Source organism: Poecilia reticulata, linkage group LG3, assembly GCF_000633615.1.
Source record: "Poecilia reticulata strain Guanapo linkage group LG3, Guppy_female_1.0+MT, whole genome shotgun sequence".
Classification (NCBI taxonomy): Eukaryota; Metazoa; Chordata; class Actinopteri; order Cyprinodontiformes; family Poeciliidae; genus Poecilia; species Poecilia reticulata.
This window is the reverse complement of record NC_024333.1, coordinates 7,868,900-7,887,454: the sequence shown is the minus strand read 5'-3', so window position 1 is coordinate 7,887,454 and position 18,555 is coordinate 7,868,900. Positions and strand designations below refer to the sequence as shown.

Genomic DNA, 18,555 nt, shown 5'->3' with positions numbered 1-18,555 from the left:
AAAATGTGGAAAAAATGTCAAGGATTTTATATTTTGGTCATTTCCGGCATGGCAGGCTGCTGTTTTTCTTTATGTGGAGGTAGAGACTGCTGCATGCAGCTGATAATGTTGGACGATGTGGAAAGCATACTAATACTGCGCTCCGTTCCTCTCAGTGGTATAAGAGAATTGACCTTCTCACAGGCTGTTATTCCTGTCAGGGAGAGTTACCTCAGACTTTCTCCTTTTATAAACCAGAAGGCAGCCTGAACTTTTCAACTGCAGCTTTATAATCCAAATAAAATCATCAACCAGACCCATCTCACATCCTGCAGTCATCTATACCATTTTTCACCTCCAGTACTAAAGTCTATATATGTACTTTATGTTTCTGCAATGAAAGATGTTTGGATTCATCAGGTTTTTTTTTTTACATTCCTTACAGTTTGTGCATCTTTATGATCAGAAAATAATTAGTGTTGTAGATAAAATCTGCATCAAGATTTTCAATCTTTTACAAATGCAACAAATTATAAATCAGTCCAAAAATGTACACAGTTTAAGCACTTTGGAGAAATATAAAGTGTGAACCTTTTCTTTTTCCTTGTGGTTTAAATATTTTCATGTAAAACGGAGTAGAAAATCAGCGTCATCGTTCACAACTCCTTCTGATCTCTGACTGGCCCGGTTAAATTCTGCCTCAGAAATCGAGAAATCCCAGAGAAATCAATGGGAGAAATCCCAGACGGAGCACTAAAGGGAAAGTAGAATCAAGCAGCACAATTGCTGCTATAATACTAATGTTCAGACATTTTATCTTTGTAACCATTAAAACCAGAAACACTTTGAACCCTCGAAAATACCATCTTAAAATAGTGAGACAAATATTCATCTGAAACCAGCAGCTGAATTTTAATGGGGGACCTATAATGTAAAATCAACTTTATTGAGGTTTACATCACGTTATAATGTTTGTTCTCTCTTCAAAAACATACTTGGAGTGATGCCTTTTTGAGAAATCCTTTAATCTCCATGGCAACCATTCAACTGTGGAAAAATGCCGGGGTGGACCTAGCGCCACCTTCAAGAGATGTTTTGATGACTTTCTGAAGGCAGAGTTTCAGAAAGAGCAGCAGTTTAAGCAACACAGGTCCAATTTTTATAATGACTGAAGTTAGCGTAGTTACTTAATTTTTGCTGTAAACTTGCACTGCATGCTTGGCCCCTTTAAGATTTTTTTTTCTTACCATCTTTGTCTCCTTTTTTTTATGAGAATCAGCAATCTATACTACAAGACTTTCATGTAGCCCTTTAGTGGGTCAGGGAGGATCAGAATATAGGACCACACAAGCTCCTAACCCAGGAGAGTTCGAACTGGAGCGCTGAAGCCCCTTGGGGGGTTTTTACAGACTACTGCCATGACTACATTCCAATGTATTACCTCCACAGTGCTGAAAGTGACTCATACGGCTCGTCCTAAATCGCTATCTGCCCAGCATTTAAGCTAAAGGTCATCCCGAGGACTTAGTATTTTGACACTCACATAACCGGACAAGCTCTACTTCCCTTTATGCACCGCGAGAGCAGAATAACACAGTAAAATGAAAACATGCTCGACACTTGGGTGCTCAAACGCTTCATTTGTCAAGGTTATGGTTATTGCTCGTGGCAGCACCCAGTTATCTTTTATCTCCTCTGATGAATACTGACACCATTTTTCTCATTGTTCCCACTTTTTTTTTATTTTTTTTTATAATCTGCATACAGCCTTTCAAAGCAGAGCTATCACACGGAGCACTAGGAATGGAGACAAATGGATCTCTTTTAGCAGAGGGTCTGTCAATAATCACATCAGATTCTGAGTGTGTTTTGAAAGGTGATAATTGCAAGTGCTGGTAATTGTTCACACAAGCGAACACTTCTTTTTTTCTTTCTTTTTTTTTGGTTTGTTTTGCTGTTTTTTTTTCTAAGCCATGCCTTGTACTATTCAGACATTTTCTTACACATCAAAAGACTAATAGAAACCTTAAATATTATACTGCTAATTGAGTGTTTTACCCAATTATCGCAGAGAAACGATCCTCCGTTTTCAGAGATAACTAAGGCATTTTGACGAGGTCAGTCAGTGAAAATGCCATTAACCTCTGCAGATTCCTGTTGGGCTTGAGGAGGTCAGAGGTCAGTCAGTGAACTCCCAGCCTGTGCCGACTTCAGCAGCAGCAGAGGACTTGATATTTTTGCTCCTGCTGGAACTTAATGAAATGTGTTAAGTGGGAAGGAGGGGGAGGCTTAGAACAGAACAAGGCATACTCGCTACTCCTGACTTCATTTCTCGCCTTTCATTGTCCTCTCGTCCAAAGCAATCTCGCACGTTTTGCGTTCAGAGCCCAAATAGAGGCGCCGTTTGTTGTTCAACAGCGCTGAAAGGAAACGAGTGTTAAAATTACAGGCCAATTCCTCTCATTAATGCGGGCTTCCTTCAGTTGTCCTGGGTGACCCTATTAAGCCCAACACAATAAGGGGGACGTGAAGGGGAGGGCAGAGAGCGGGGAACTGGGTTCGCTTTATATCGCTCTGACCCTTTTCTCTCACTCCGCTGAAACCCTTCCCTACAAAACAAATCCCAAGTGAAATGCAGCTCCGCTCAGCAAGTTTTATTTTTTGATCTTTGAACTCCAGCTGGATTCTTTTTTTCTTCCCTACTAAGATAAATCCAGAAACAAATCCAGTCAGTCAACAGCGGGATCAAGGCTCAAACATACACATGTATATTAAAGGAAATAATATGTGCAAAGTCATCTTGAACTCTATTCAGCTTATTGAAAAGCTGTTAACATTTGTTTCTTTCTGCTGAGAAAGGCTCCTTTCGCTCCAATTGATAATATTCAGAAAATGATGTATTTGTTTTTCACCCATAATCCATATTGTGTGAAATTATTTGTATTTTTTATTTTTGTGTCTGAATTAATACACTCATCGAAGATCAGGTGTTTATTTTATTTGTTCTTGTCTAAAGCAATCACCTTACGCTAGTGAGGAATTGAGTCAAGAATAGAAAATACAGTTCTGTAGCGCAATTGCACACTTTTTTTTGGAAATAAAGGATAAATACCAAACATACTTCACTCTATGACTTTTTGCTGATTTCCCATCTATAATAGAGCCCATTTGTTCTGTTTTGGTGTTCAAGATTGATGTTGCTGTTTTGTGGTGGAAAAGCTGTTGACACGTTGAAACTGAAAACATGAAAATTCAAATTAGATTTAGTTGATATACTGACCCTAAATTGTGTAGAAAATTGTCATTATGCAGGGGGAATAAAAGAAGCAGGTTTTGACTATCAATAACTAATCCTAGTTTCTATTGATGTCTATGCTTTCCTCCATGTTTAATGCTCATCTGTTATACATTTGGTTAGCAACTTTTGCTAACCAAATGTTGATAAATTAATCCATAAAAAATAGTCAACTGATTAGCCCTACACTGTAGGTTGAGCTAGCTGCATCCTTTGCTACAAATGATCAAGCACACACTGAAGAAATGCTATGATGTTGCATTGTAGACAATTAAAAGCTTATTTTTAAAAGTAATTGAATTATTTATTTGCGTCTTTCAACGCATTTCTAATATTTTATTAAAAAGGCTAAGGTGGTTAAATGAAAAATCTGCAGAATGTGCCAATGTTTTATTGATTAATCATCAGAATAATCAATAGTCATTGATTACTACAATAATAAGTTAGTTGCAGGCCCAATTTAGTGCAACTGCAGAACTAAAGACTTCAGTATGGTATAATCAATCAATCAAATTTTATTTGTATAGCACATTTCAGCAGCAAGGCATTTCAAAGTGCTTTACATAATTAAAATAAAAACAGCATGTGACATTGAATAAACAGTGAGAAAGAGAGATATTTTTTTAAAAAGAAACAGTGACGGTGAGAAAAGAAATAAAAAGAAATTAAAAACATTATTGAAGACCTCAAAACCCGAACTCTAACCCTAATTTAGCCATAAGCAACTCTAAACAGGTGGGTTTTAAGTTGAGATTTAAAGGCACCCAGTGTTTCAGCTGTTTTACAGTTTTCTGGAAGTTTGTTCCAAATCTATGGTGCGTAGAAGCTGAATGCTTCTTCTCCTCGTTTGGTTCTGGTTCTGGGGATGCATCTGGGGATGCAGAGCAGACCAGAACCAGAATATCTGAAGGGTCTAGATGGTTGGCACAACAATAACAGATCTTTAATGTATTGTGGTGCTAAACCGTTCAGTGATTTATAAACTAACATCAGTATATTAAAGTCTATTCTCTGAGCTACAGGGATTCAGTAATAATGTCATTATCTCTTATTTATTGTGCGAAATCTGCATAAACCAATATCAGTTTTGCTCACTTCTTCAAATCATCTTGCAGTAACTGGAGGTCATGTGACTGAAAATGTGATTGAGTTGTCCTTACGTCGTCTTGAGGCAGCAGTATTATTATCATTCAGAGAAAGCCAGAGGCTGAGATTTGAGGTTACTCAGAAGCCAAGGATTACAGAGTTCCTTCCAGGCTTTCAGCATGGGAAGCTGTCCAGAAGGAAGCGTGTCAGGGGAGGAAAAAAATAAATAAACCGAGCACCTGGCACCATAGCAAGGTGCCAGATAAGATGTTTGCATTGTGTATTTTTTATAGCGGCATCACTCTGATTGCAGCTGCCTTTTCCACAGGCTCGTAAATATCCTGTAATTCCACCTCAATGTAGTTTTCTAATAAACGTCGTGCAATACTGTGGATGTTTTCGCACATTTTATTTTTTTATTTCTTTTGCTCCTGACAGGATGAAATCATTCTGGCCAATTAATTAGCCAGAGCGACTAGAGTTGAAAGTGCTCGATAAGATTGATCGTCCCACCTTCTCATCAGCTGTTTTCACGCAGCTTCGCTAGATGACATTGAGTTATGTCAAGAGAAATACAGGGAAATTCCTCTGGAAAACCAAAAGGCAAGCACATGCGATGTCAGATTGCGAAGATTTATCTTCAGGCAGGGCAGGGATCCTTAAAACGCTGCCAAACACAACACAACAGTTCACAGGAAGAAAAAAGAAAAAAAACAGCAAAAATCCTTGAAAACGGAGCCACAGCTTAGTCCTGAGTCATGATGGAAAATCTTCATGGTGACTTTAAGATGGTTTTGTGAGACGGTCGTTATTTAAGCTAAATGAACCTGAGGCAAAATCCATGCCACGGCAACAACTTCATGCCCCGAGACGTAAAAGCATCCGCAGGGTGGCAACACAATCTTTTAAAATGTGATTCAAACTTGTGACTCAAACCGGTGACACCCAATTTTTGAACTTTAGTGAACAAAATGGTTCATGGCAGAAACTGTCTTGGATTTAAAATAATCTATTTAGTATGAAATAATGGAGCATACATTGGACAAAAGGGTATACACTCTGGAGTACGGATAATGTAAGCCAGTTCATATGTAAAAAAAAAAAAAAAACCTGAATTAGAAGAATTGTATTTTTATCACAAGTTGTGGTTTTCAAGGTATGATGGTTATTCCCAAACTAACAATTGATTTTCTCTCTGCTTTGAGTTAATTTGGCAGAAAGTTTTGTCATTAAAAAAACTGCATGACTTAAACTGTACTTCAAACTAAAAATGACAGCTATATATTAATAAATCTACATTGTTGACATTTGTAGCTCCGTGAAATACATTAATAACTGCAAAACGTACAAATTCTATAACTAATCTTTGAAAAAACACATCTTTTTTTCAGTTCTTTATTTTTTTTTGTCCCAAGATTAAAAACAATTTAGTATGGGAATTAATTTGACTAAACTCCAGGCAAAGATAAATTTACGAGGGGGTGGGAGGGAAGAAAAAAAAAATCCCCACAGAAACGTTTGAATCTCATTCATGCTTCTCCATTATGCCATCTGCATAAATGGCCACATACTATCTGAAGGGCTAATTTAAAATCATTAAGACTCGACGATTTCGCCGTATCGTTCCCAACACCCCCCATCCACTCTCTCTCTCTGCAGGCAGAGCGAAGGAAGGGCTATATCCTGCACATCAAGAAAGGCTAGTCATTCATGTGCGCCGCCTTGATTTACATCCCTGCCTCGACCAGCTGCCAGAGCCATTTTGTGTTTGAGTGTTTCAAGAGCTTAGGGGGCGGACTCTCGAAGGCGTTTCAGAAAATGGGTCTGGGTTCTTTAAATGTGACAGAAATCCGAACTCGAGGACCCCGCCGCGCTTTTGCCGTCGCTTGCAGCCTTGACCAGGTGCTCGTGTTTTCGCGGCCGCAGATTTGAAGGCAGGAGACATGCAGCCAAGTGTCAGCAGGTTGCTGTAAACATATATAAATCCCTTATGCTCTTCTTGCTTTATGCCAGAGGCAGCAGGAGAAAAATGAGGTCTGAACTGTGAATGTTTTTTGTGTGTGTGTGTGTGGGAGGGAGGGGATAAGAGAGGGGGGTGAAGATTGTAAGCTAGGGATGGTTATACCATTGAAAAGAGGAAATGACAGAGAGGGTGAAGGAGGGAGGGAAAGTGGGGTGAGCAAGAGAGGTTTTCCTAAGCTAATAAAATGCTCTGGAGGATAGAAGCTGCCAGCCAGCATTCCTGTGTCATTAGATAAGTTAGCTCACTGCATCGTCCGGTTTCTCTGCAGTGCTGAAGTGGCAAGCTGAGGTCACCACCAGGGAGCGAGAGGGAGGGTATGGGGCAATAAATCCTGAATGTTTTCACGCAGTCGCTGCTCTTAATCCTCGGAGGTCGTTTGGTTAGAAATCTGAAAAGCCTCAACTGGCGCGTTTATTTCGAGCAACTTTCACAGCAGCAGCTTGTGCAGTGTTCTGTTAATGCATATAAATACTAAGTTTATTTTTAAGTGGTCAGTTTTTTTGTTGTTTTTGCTTTGTTCTGAGGATGCTTCTTTGTAATCATAAGCAGGAACGTTTGTTTTCCCTTTAAATTATGTCATATTTGTTTAAAAAAAAAAGGATAATTCATTTGGGCTGAGCTGTAGAGGAGTTAATTTGTTGCACACAAAACAAACTTGCTAAACTCTCTGCCAGTGCTAAACAGGTTGTGGTGGAGGCATTGTGATGATGTGGGGCAGCTATGAAGAAACCCCCACATCATGGTGGCAGTGCACAGAAATATGGAGATGAGATTTTACCACATCTATATTGGCTGACTTGAGACAAATGCTTGATGATTGGGATACTGTCCAACACCAGTGCGTGACCAAGTCAGTGACCAGCATAATGAGAAGCTGTCTGGCTGTTGTGGTTGTGTACCGTTGTTCCATGCACTCCTGATGCTCTTGTGTGTGAAATTAAATATTTATCACTTGCTCCATTTTGTCGTGATTGTGCAAATACACACAAAATCTACAGATTCCCACATGTTTTTACACCAAATGCATAATTGAGAGTTGATTGGACATTTTCCACAAAAATGGTCAAAAACATTGGGTTTCAGTGACTAACCTTAAGTGGCTAACTCCCCAATTGCAGGTGACAGTATTTTTTACTTGTTCTACAATGCAACCTCACTGTAGAACAACTTTTCGTCAAGTAACAAGAATCCACATTTACTGTCATACAGAAGTGCAAATATGTCAAAATTCCTTGCAGATACTTATAAAGTAGCATTACAGAATCTGAGTTTGATTGCAAAAAATCAAAAATTGCAAAATCCTGAAGGGACTGTTTAATGAAATGTTAAATTGCCGATATGTTGTTTTGCCAGTGAACCAATGAACAAGAGTTGATAGCAGAGTCAGCAACACTGAAACTCAAATGTAGAGATCCACCAATCAATTGGTCAGTTTGCCCTTAGATCAGTTTGGATTTGTGTTTATTAGATCAGATCCTGATTACAGAATTGGTCAAAATCAGGTTAGTCATGTTGGACATTAAAGATAATACATCTGTAATAGGCTGGAAAAGCCTGAGTAGTGCATGTGTGATGATTAATTTTGCGCAGGATTACTTTCAAGGCCAGGCACAGACTATTTCCCAGTCCTTTATTTAGTTGTGTCTGGAACTAATTTGAGGTTTTAGATGCAGGATCAGGTGTCACGCTCGGCCCCGGGGTCGGGTTGGGTAGCACACGATGGGTGCTACATAATTCACGCTGGCCAAATGGCAACGCAGAAGCTTCTAAATGTGACAGATTGCAGCAATGCCAGGGGAGTCAATAGGTTTGTCTTACTCATTTACTGTCTGTCAAACTGAACCACTCACTTTGGATTGGTTGTGCATGTTTTTTAAGAAGTTGTGGTAGAGTCAAAGCCTGAGGGCGAAGGCTTTTTGAAAATATTTTCTGTCATTTGTAATTTAATTTTTAGTAAAGAAAGCAAGAGAAAAAAAATGGACTAAAAACTTATCTAGTATGAAGATATCATTTTCAACATATCACCCAGCCCTGGTTGGTTGCTTGTATAATCATCTTCCATTATGAAATCATTTAGAGAAGATTTGTTCTTGTACATTTTGCTCACAGCCTGAAGGCAGTAAAAGAGTTTCTGCTCTCTAATATTTATGTTTGTGTATTTTAAAGCTTTTCTTTTCTTTGTAATTTACTACAAAGTAGTCATTGTGCTTTAATATATGTCAACATGTGATTTATTATTTCCCCCTGTCTTACAGGCATGCTGGTGGTCAATGTCACCTGGAGAAACAAGACCTACGTTGGCACCTTGTTAGACTGCACACGGCATGACTGGGCTCCCCCCAGGTGAGACGCATCCCCCTGTTTAGTTCCCTTCAAGTGTGCAAAAGCAGCTTTAGCATGCAATTAAAGTTGCTGTCGTGCATTGGGGATTGTAAATGTCAAGGTGGAAGAGGGTTCACAATCGCCACAAATCACTGATGCATACTCTATCCAAACCCGCGCTACAAAGCCTCTTAACCTTTTCATATCGTGTGTGATATGAATCTGCTGTAGCAGCAACAGCTTAATGCAATGAGTTGCCAGTGCGCCGCCGGACCACCGAGTGCATGTTAGTCTTTATGTTGAGCCTGGAGAAACAGGATTCATTGGCAAGCAGCTGATGTCTCAGGAGGCAGCAGTGGAAATAGAAAGCTACTCTAACAAGCCAGATTGCAGAATCCAATTATTGGACTAAGAGCTTTTTTTTTTTTCTCTCCCCAACACTGGATAGCATTCTCTATCACAAAGGCTGCCATTTCTAACATCAACCTCATGGCAGTAGCATGAGGGTATTTATGTGGTCTTGTGTATACAAATCCCCCCCAACATTTTGGATGCAAAATAAGCAGGATTTGTAAAATGGCGGTGTTACATTACCAAACACCTGCTTTAGAAACAACAACAACAACAAAAAAAACTGTATCTAAATGTAAATACAAGTCTGGAATTCAAATGGGCATCTTAAGTGCACCAGAAAAAAATCAAGATTAAATCAGTGCTAATGGAAAACAAGTAGATGCTTTATCCCACTAATGTATCACTGTGGCGCTCCGTTTATAAGGTCTGCTTGGGCGCATTTGCTACGAGATTGTCTTACAGTTTGCAGCATGACTGCATTAAGGACCCACTATAAATTATTCAGAAATCTTTCAACACACTGGATATAAACGGGGGCTTGTAATTGGTCTAAATTCCTGCACCACTGTCAGACTGCGGATGTATTCACATCCCCTGCTGGGGTTGAAATTGTTTAGAGAGACTTGTAGAGGAAGCTGTGAGTCATAGCAGCCCTGGGTTTGACTTTGTCACAGACTGCTAACCTTCACTGCTGTGCAGAAAGATAATTGGGTTACTGTTAAGGGGAGATAATCCCACACTGCTATTTTAAGTGTCTGAATGGCTTCGTGTTTTGATGAGAAAGGAGCTAGAGTGTTCGCAACTATTTATTCATATAGTATTTATTGTTAACAGGCTTATTTGTGTAAGAGATGTTGGATATTATGTTCAGAGAAACAGGGTTTATATCTCTCTTCACAACTGCAGAGTTATGTAAAATGAGCCTTAGTTTTATTGTTGCATATTAGTTATTTTTTCTTGTGAAAGAATGTCACATTCTGTGGCTTTATTAAACAAAGGGGAGTGACTAATCTTTTATATTCTGGAATTTCACCTGCCTTTTAAATATTTAGAAAACTATGGTTACGAAAATACTTCAGAAATGTAGATTTCCACATTTTGGTTCCACAGTTTTCTTAAGAGAAAAAAAACATGTTTAAATGTATAAACCTACTAAATCTAGGTAAAATATGTGAAACCTGCCATTATTGAGAGCTTGACACCAGCTTTAGTTGTGTTATGATTATTCTTAGAATTTCCAGCTGAAATACTGTCCATTATTGATTGCACAAGGAAAAGTTGTATTAATTTAAGTAAAAAGATACTAAAAACTATAACGTTCTGTAAAACAAAAGCATCACACAATATTAAGGAAATTAGGGCTGTTTTATTGGTGCACCCCTAATTGTTGGAATGTTTTTAAATTAATATTACATTTTAAATCCTGGCAAGTTAATTTGTATAGCACGTTTCAGCAACAGTGCAATTAAAACTGCTCTCCGTGATGGAAACGGCAAACAAAATAATTGTGTAGTTTTATGTATTTCCTATAACTAACTCAAACATGTTTTCTTACTTATAACTGCAGATTTTGTGAATCACCCACAAGTGATCTGGAAATGAGAAATGGTCGCGGTCGAGGTAAGCGAATGAGACCGAACAGCAACACACCGATCAATGAGAACAGCAACTCATCAGACAGCAAGGGCGCCACCAACAACAAGACGCGTGCCGCCTCAAACACCAAGGGCCGTAGGGGCAGCCAGACACCATCAGAGCGCCGCACCCCTCCAAACAGCAACACGGAAGACATCAAAGCCAGCCCTTCTTCGGCTGGAAAACGCAAGACCAAACCTGCCTCTGACATGGAGCCCAACTCCAGCTCAGAGGACACCAAAGGCAACAAACGAATGCGGACAAACTCCAACAATGGAGGCGTGGGAGCTGCAGGTCTCTCTATCCCTTCTATTAAGACGGAATCACTTCCACCGCCACTCGATCGCAGCTGTCCATCTCCGGTTCTTATAGACTGTCCCCATCCCAACTGCAACAAAAAATACAAGCACATCAATGGACTGAAGTACCACCAAACCCGTGCTCACAATGATGATGACATAAAGTTGGACTTGGATGGAGACAGTGAATATGGCGAGGACTCAACTCTCCACCCTGAACCCGGAAACTGTAATGGGGCATCTATCTCCCAGAAAGGATCTTTGTCCCCAGCACGTTCAGTTACTCCGAAAGGCAGAAACTTTGATGCACAAAGTCCTTCTCCTTCTCCTGGAAAGTTTGGTTCAAAGCAGAGTAAAAAGAAAATAGTTGAGGCTGATCCAGACACAGGAGGAGCACCGATGGATGGCTGTGAAGATGGCCCATGCCTTACTGATGAGGCTAGTAATGATGGCATAGATGATAAGAGAGGATCAGATAAGTCTAAGAAGGCTAACACTGGTACAAAAACTGATAAAATTGCCCAGAAAAACTTGAAGTCGCCACGTCCTATTGGCCCTGGACCACCAGGATCCCAACAAATGTATCCATTTCCACCTGGAAACCCAAATTCCTCCCCAGGACTAGCCCCAATGATACAGGGAATCCCCAAGAGCCCTCAAATGAGAGGAACACAGCCTAAACCTCCTGCTATTGGAGATCCAGCTTCAAGTAGTTCCAAAGACAAGAAGAAGAAAGACAAAAAGAAAAAGGATAGTCTAAAGGACGCCGATAGTCCCAAGCCTCCGGGAAAGGGTGGAAAATTAGAGGAAGCAAAGCTTCCATATTCTGAGCCTTGTGATCAAGGGAATAAGGGAGAAGGTCTCCTCAACGGTTCCTCAGACCCCCATCAGAGTCGCTTGGCCAGCATCAAGGCAGAGGCTGACAAAATTTACAGCTTTTCCGACAATGCGCCAAGTCCGTCTATTGGTGTTGCCAGTCGGATAGATGGCACTGGTATGCCGCAACCTCTCACACCACATCATGTGGTAAATCAGAATGGTGCTGACAACTCTTCAGTCAAAACCAATAGCCCAGCTTATTCAGACATTTCAGATGCTGGGGAGGATGGTGAAGGGAAACCAGATGGTGTCAAAGTCAGGACAGATGACCAAACCATCAGGGAAAGCGTCAAAAAAGCACTCTTTCCAAATCAGACACCCAACAAAGATTCCCCTTACTATACCAATTACGAGGCTTACTACTCTCCTAACTATGTAAACCCCAGTCCCGGTGGCCCAAATCCAGTTGCACCAGTGGCTGAAGGTCAGGCTAAGATCAAAAGAGATGATGAACATGATCAAGTTGAGGAGAAAGTAAAGGTTGAAGTTCATGAAGAGCGAAAACCTGACCCCAGTGTTGCTGGCCAACAGCAACAACAGCCCTCAGTCATCCAGCAGCGGTCAAACATGTACATGCAGCCTCTGTACTACAACCAGTATGCATATGTACCCCCGTATGCATACAGCCCTGATCAAGCCTACCATAATCACTTGATGAACACCAACCCAGCCTACCGGCAACAGTATGAGGAGCGGCAGAGGCAGATGGCCGAGCAGCATCGAGCTGCTGAGAAGAAGTCTGATGTTGTCATGAAGGAGCGAGAAGCCTCCATGAAGGAGGAGTGGAAACAAAAGAGCCCAATGCCACCAAGCCTCTCCAAAGCCCCGAGTCAGTCAGATCTCGGAAAGATACCACAGCCACCAAGCAAATCCAGAGACTCGCCTTCTGAGCTGTCCTCCAAGTCTATTGGAAGCATAAAGGGGGAGGATCCAAAGTCCCAGCAAGCTGAGGGGCTGAAGATGAAACTGACTGAAGGGGGTCACCATGGAAAGGAAGACTCTTTGCAAGCTCTCGATTCCAGAGGCCAGGCAGGGATGGAACAACCCATGTGGTACAGACAGGTAGTACCATTGATTAACTCATAGCAAAAATGTTTTGGTATTTTAGGCTCACTATTCCGATTTGTGCTGACATGTTTTCTTGCCCTCAGCCGTACTCAGAGAGCCAGAAACTCCAACTAGAGGATGAACACCAGCAACAACAGCATCGGAGGAAAGACGAAAGGGAAAGGGATCGAAAAATAAAGGAAGAAAGGGTCCGGCCGAAGGATGGTCAAAGTGGACCCAAGGAGGATGGAAAAGACTGCAGTGATCCCAGAATCAGTGCCGAGGACCATCGAGCCATGAGCAAAGACTCTCGTTCTAACCCGCACATGCAGTTCACATCACAACTAGCACAGCACCAAGGCTACTTGCCGTACATGCATGGATACCCCTATGGACAAGGCTATGACCCCAACCACCCAGGATACAGGGGCATGTCTTCGGTCATGATGCAGAATTACCCAGGTATGATTTAAGATTTTATCCAAATGCGGTGAGCTGTAAAAAGTCTGAACTACTAAGATTTTATTTGTATTTATTCAGCTAGTGTATGTATTTTCCCTTTATTTTCTCCACTAACCTAAAATAGTTAAGTGTCTGACTCTAAGGGATGCCAATATCTCAGTATGATTTAAGGCTATATAATCAGATGTTTTTCCACATTGCTATTTTCAATAAGCAGTATGGTACAATAAATTGAAAATAATGGCCTGTGAAACTATACATTACAATATTTCTATGTTTTCTTTGGTAGATCTAACTGAAAAACTAAAACAAGTGAAAATTGAACAAGATTGGTCTTTTAAAATAGTTTGTGATTCATTGTCCGTTGGTGTCTTTGTGAAAATAATGAAGTTTCTTGATCTACTACCAAAGTTTATCCAGAGTCGTTAAAAATAGTCAAATGTAAATGTCATCTTGCTTAACAACTTTATGGTTATTAAATTATTTACATGTTAGCAAACAGAACTGAAATCTTTCATCAAGTCTTCTTTATATGAGCATTGTCATTACATTAATAGTTAGATTAAAAATTATTGAGCACAAGACACTAATTATGTTCACTGAAGTTCATGGAAAAAACAGATTGACAATGAGTGACGCCTCAAAAAAAAAAAAAATCTCTATTATGTTATAAAAGCCCACACCTGGGGCATCTGACCACCTAACACAACAAGATGGCAAATCTGATTCTGGGGGAAAAACTACCCACGGCTGAAGGCCCTAGTTGGTTCCACCAAGAAACAATTCAGTGTGACCTTTACAGTGTGTGGTACAGGCAAAACGATGTATTATGTAATTGATTTTGAACTCATAAAGGATCCTTTGATATTCCATCTTCAACAACTCCTTCAGGCACTTGGTTGCAAGTTAAGCGCTAAAGTTACAACTGGCGATTTTCTTAGCTGCCCTTCTCTCAGCTGCTGTAGCGTAATGAAAATGTAGCTCTGGGGTAATTTAGCTTCTTGGCACTCCTTGTAATTTAAACCATGTGCTCCAGAAACACACATCCATGCACCTCTTCTGTAATCTCTTACTTCTTTTATTCACAACAGACCCTTCACTTCTACTGTAGTGAGCTCTGGTAGTGAACTTTGCTGATTTTATTAATGTTATCCTCATCCAGTGGCTAACGTCAGAGCTTTCCTCTGCCAGTGTGACTGCAAATAAAATACGGGGCATAGCTCTCGTGGCTGCTCTGTATTTAAGACATTTTAAGTGGTTGGTCTGGAAAAAAACCATGTTTTAACAGTCTACAGCTCTATTAATTTTTTATCAAAATATTTAAGAGGATAGTGGATTATATACATTAGATTAATATGATGACATTCATGGTAGATCCTCAAGATTTCTTGAGGATCTTTGTGTATACAACCCAAAATATATTGTCAACAGCAGGTGGTAAACGTTAAATGTATCCAAATCTGCTTGTCAAAATGACATTTTCCCCTCCCAGGTTACCTATCTGGAAGTTATCCTTTTTCTACTTACGGGAGTAAAATGGCGGGAGGTGAGGACGGCAGCGAGAAATCCCGCGCTAGCCCCACGGTCACTAAAACGGCAACAGACTCCAAAGCCCTGGACATCCTGCATCATCACGTCAGCCAGTACAAGAGCAAATCCCCCACGGTGGGCGACAAACCGCCCCACGACAGAGAACGGGACCAGGACCGGGGAGCCGCCGTCGACAGGGAGCGGGAACGGGAGCGTGAGAGGGACAGAGACAGGGACGTGGACCGACCGCGCTCGTCGCCGTCCCAGCGCATTATGCCCTCTCACCACCACCTGGCATACCCGCTGCTCTCAGGGCAATATGACCTGTCCTATGCCACAGGTACGTCAGTCCACAGTCATCCTGGACTGTAAACAATGAACCCAGACCAATCAGTCGATCGGGTTTATTTGCAAAGTACATTTTAGCAACGAGGCTTTACATCATGAAAACATAAAAACATCATATACCCATCAGAAGCAACTGTGAATCCATAACAGACATCGCATTTTGTCAAGTGGTTTAAATCTTCAACGCACTTCAATTATGTTGTTCAATGTTCCATTTATTATGGCTCAAAAGCAACTCTAAGTAGGTGGGTCTTTACTCTTGATTTAAAGGAACTTAGTTTAGTTTATAAAACAATAGTTTGTAAAAAACAAATATATGTTCTCTGAGCTACCAGGAGCCAGTGTAAGGACTTTAGAACTGGGTTTATGTGCTCAATCTTCCTGGTTTTAGTCAGAACTTGAGCAGCATCGTTTTGGATCAGCTACAACCGTGATTGTTTTTTTTGTGTGTGTTTTTTAGGCAGATTTGTGAAGACAGTGTTGCATTAATTAATGTGACTAAAGATAAACACATGGATGAGTTTCTCTAAATATCACTAGAGTCTTTTACTCCTGGAAACGTTCTTCAGGTGATACAGGGCCGAATTTATAAGTGTCTTTATGTGACTCTGAAGGTTCAGGTCTAAGTCCATCACTACACCCCGATTTTGTGCCTGATCACTTTTTTAAGTGGTGGAAATCCATAATACTAAACCGTTTCCACTTCAATAGACGTAGGCAAAATACCTCCAACACTGAAACTCAACACAAGCTACAAGCTGACTGACTGCAGATCAGAAAAGCACAGGTGGCTTAGAAATGCTTAATGTCGCCTCTGTAACTCCAGTTTAAAACAGTAATGGCTGAGATGATTTCTGGCCCAGATATCTGTGCTGTAGAAATAAATAAATAGCGTTTCTTTGTCCAGGGTTTATTTGAGTGGAACACCCTCGGGCGTCACGCTGCGCTCTTCAATTACATTTATGCTGTCGGCTCAAAGGCAGCAATGTGCAGACAAGCTAAATTGTGTCCAAACAAAGCTCTCGTCTCTGCTGCAGTCGAGCACAATATGCAGCGCAGCTTTTAGCCTCTCAGCTCATCCACCCTAAGTAGGTCCTCTGAGGACAAGTGGATCACAGTGTTTATAATAGAGATGTTGAAGATGCCGCAGAGACGCACAACTGCTGCGGCCTGCGGCGACCTCTGGTGGCAGCTCTGTGAAATTGCACCAAATCTGATAAATGACTTGTCAGGATGGTGTGATTCATGTGTCCCTTCAGCAGAAATGCTTCCCAAGAGGTTATTATGGTATGAAGGAACATTTTGGGAGATGATTGTGGGAATCCTGAACAGGATATTGTAGAATTTTGATGATTATGTATTTAAAGGAGTCACAGCTCTGTAAAAAGGCCTGACACTTCAGCAGCACCACGTTTTTACCTACTGGATTTTTTTTTTTCTTTTTCTTTTTTTTAGATTTTTAAATAAAGAAAAACAAATGTTTTTTTTACTATGTTTAAAATCATTTTTCTTCAATGGGGTATCAAAAGTTACAGAACGTAACATATGAAAAAAATCACATAATTTGCAAACATTTGACAAAAAAAAAATATATATATATATCATAATAAAGAACTGCATTGGATTCCATGTAAGTGGACATGAGTTTGACCTGCCTGTCCTATTAAATGCAACCAGATAAAATTTGTTGGTAATTGATGCTGTATAAATTAACTATGTCGGATTAAAAACTTATTTGCTTCCTTGTAAAGTATGCATAGCTGAACTCTGGCTCTTTTTGTTTCTTCTGTGTCAACTTTAGAAATCAGTTCAGCAACATGAATTTGAAATGTGAGCATTACCACATAATCTTTAGAAAGTGACATTTAATTGAAAACAAAATAAAATGGTAAAACTCAGTCAAAAAACTGACACATCTGACTTCTCAGTAAGGTTAAATACATACAAAAAAAGAAAAATTAAAAATACCAGACTGTACTCTATGTTTTTAACATGTTAACATATTTGTAAAGTTAAATGAAATAATAACTTTGACTTTTTTTTTCCATTTTAAACTGTTTGCCAATTCCAATAAATAAGCCATTAAATGTCTCTCACAGTGTATTTGGAATCTTATTGAGATCATATAGTTGCTCAGATATCTTGAGTATCTTATCTTAATAATTAAGACCAGTAACCTGTTATTAACAGTTTTTTTTTTGTGCGTCTCTCTCGTAGGGAAACCTGACCGTCACACCTCAACCCTGCAGAGATTCATGTGACTGGCTCACTTGAGAGCAACATCCTCTGGTTGTTACCTTTTAGACATCAGTTGAATGGTGTTTCTATCTTTTATTTTTTTAGTTTCTCTGCCCCAAGGCAAGGCAGAATGTTGTTGCTGTTTTTGTTGGGTTTTTTTTGTTGTTTTTTTTTTTTTTCTTCTCCTCACGAAAGACCCCAAATTCTCCGATCCGAGGACTGTAACACGACTTAAGAGTATAACCCAGGTTCAAAGCCATCGCTCTGCCCCTTCCCGCAGAGGAAACACCGACCCTCTGAATACCTAGTCTTTGCACTGTCGACAAATACAATGCAAAAACAGACTGCCAGAACAGCTTTTCGTGTTTTCTTTTCAATTTTTTTGTTTTCAGACTGCATTGTTTCTTTTTTGTCACACAGAAAAGAACTTGGCGGGTTGAATTTGGGGTACTTGGGAGGGGGGTAGGAGGGAGGGAAAGCGGCGTCGACTCAACTAAAGACTGGCTTTGCAGTACGCCGTGAAACAACAGTATATCCTTAACTTGACAAATGTTCGGCTACGTTTAGGGGAGAGGAAGGGGGAGGATGGTAACAGCTGCTTTCTTCAGAGACTTAAGAGCCTGAGAGTGAAGTTTTCCCATCTTCATCGTCATCACTTCAAGTTTTTTCGGCTTTTGTTTTTGTTTTGTTTCTTAAAGGAACACCTCACATTTAGTTTCAGGGATGATGCCGTCATGTTTCAGCGAACACACCTCATGGAGAAACAAACCAACACTATCCGTGTCTCCTTTTCTCTCTCTCTCTCTCTCTCTCTCTCTCTCTCTCTCTCTCTCTCTCTCTAAACTCTCTTTCATATCATTGTGTGTTCATCTTCGGAGGTGTCTGACGCCGGGTTCAGTCATGCTTTTGTTTAGTTTTTTAAATGTGGTTGTTTTGTTTTTTTTTTGGTCCCCTTCACCATGAAAGGAGTCACATCCACTTAAAACGGTGAAGCCACATCAGCGAGCGATTGGGTTTGTTCAGTCACTGCGCTTCTTTCACTCTTGATTGTTTTTCCT

General features: G+C 40.3%; 1 protein-coding gene across 1 annotated transcript in view; it reads left to right on the top strand.

The window, feature by feature from the left end:
* znf609b (zinc finger protein 609b) overlaps positions 1 to 17,841 on the top strand; it is a 93,711-nt gene extending 75,870 nt beyond the window's left edge. The window contains exons 4-8 of the mRNA XM_008404680.2: positions 8,639 to 8,726; positions 10,627 to 12,934; positions 13,024 to 13,381; positions 14,874 to 15,251; positions 17,477 to 17,841. Of these exons, the coding sequence (XP_008402902.1) occupies positions 8,639 to 8,726; positions 10,627 to 12,934; positions 13,024 to 13,381; positions 14,874 to 15,251; positions 17,477 to 17,520 (3,176 nt within the window). The 3' untranslated portion in view covers positions 17,521 to 17,841. The remainder of the gene's footprint in view (positions 1 to 8,638; positions 8,727 to 10,626; positions 12,935 to 13,023; positions 13,382 to 14,873; positions 15,252 to 17,476) is intronic.
* Positions 17,842 to 18,555: the final 714 nt, after the last annotated feature.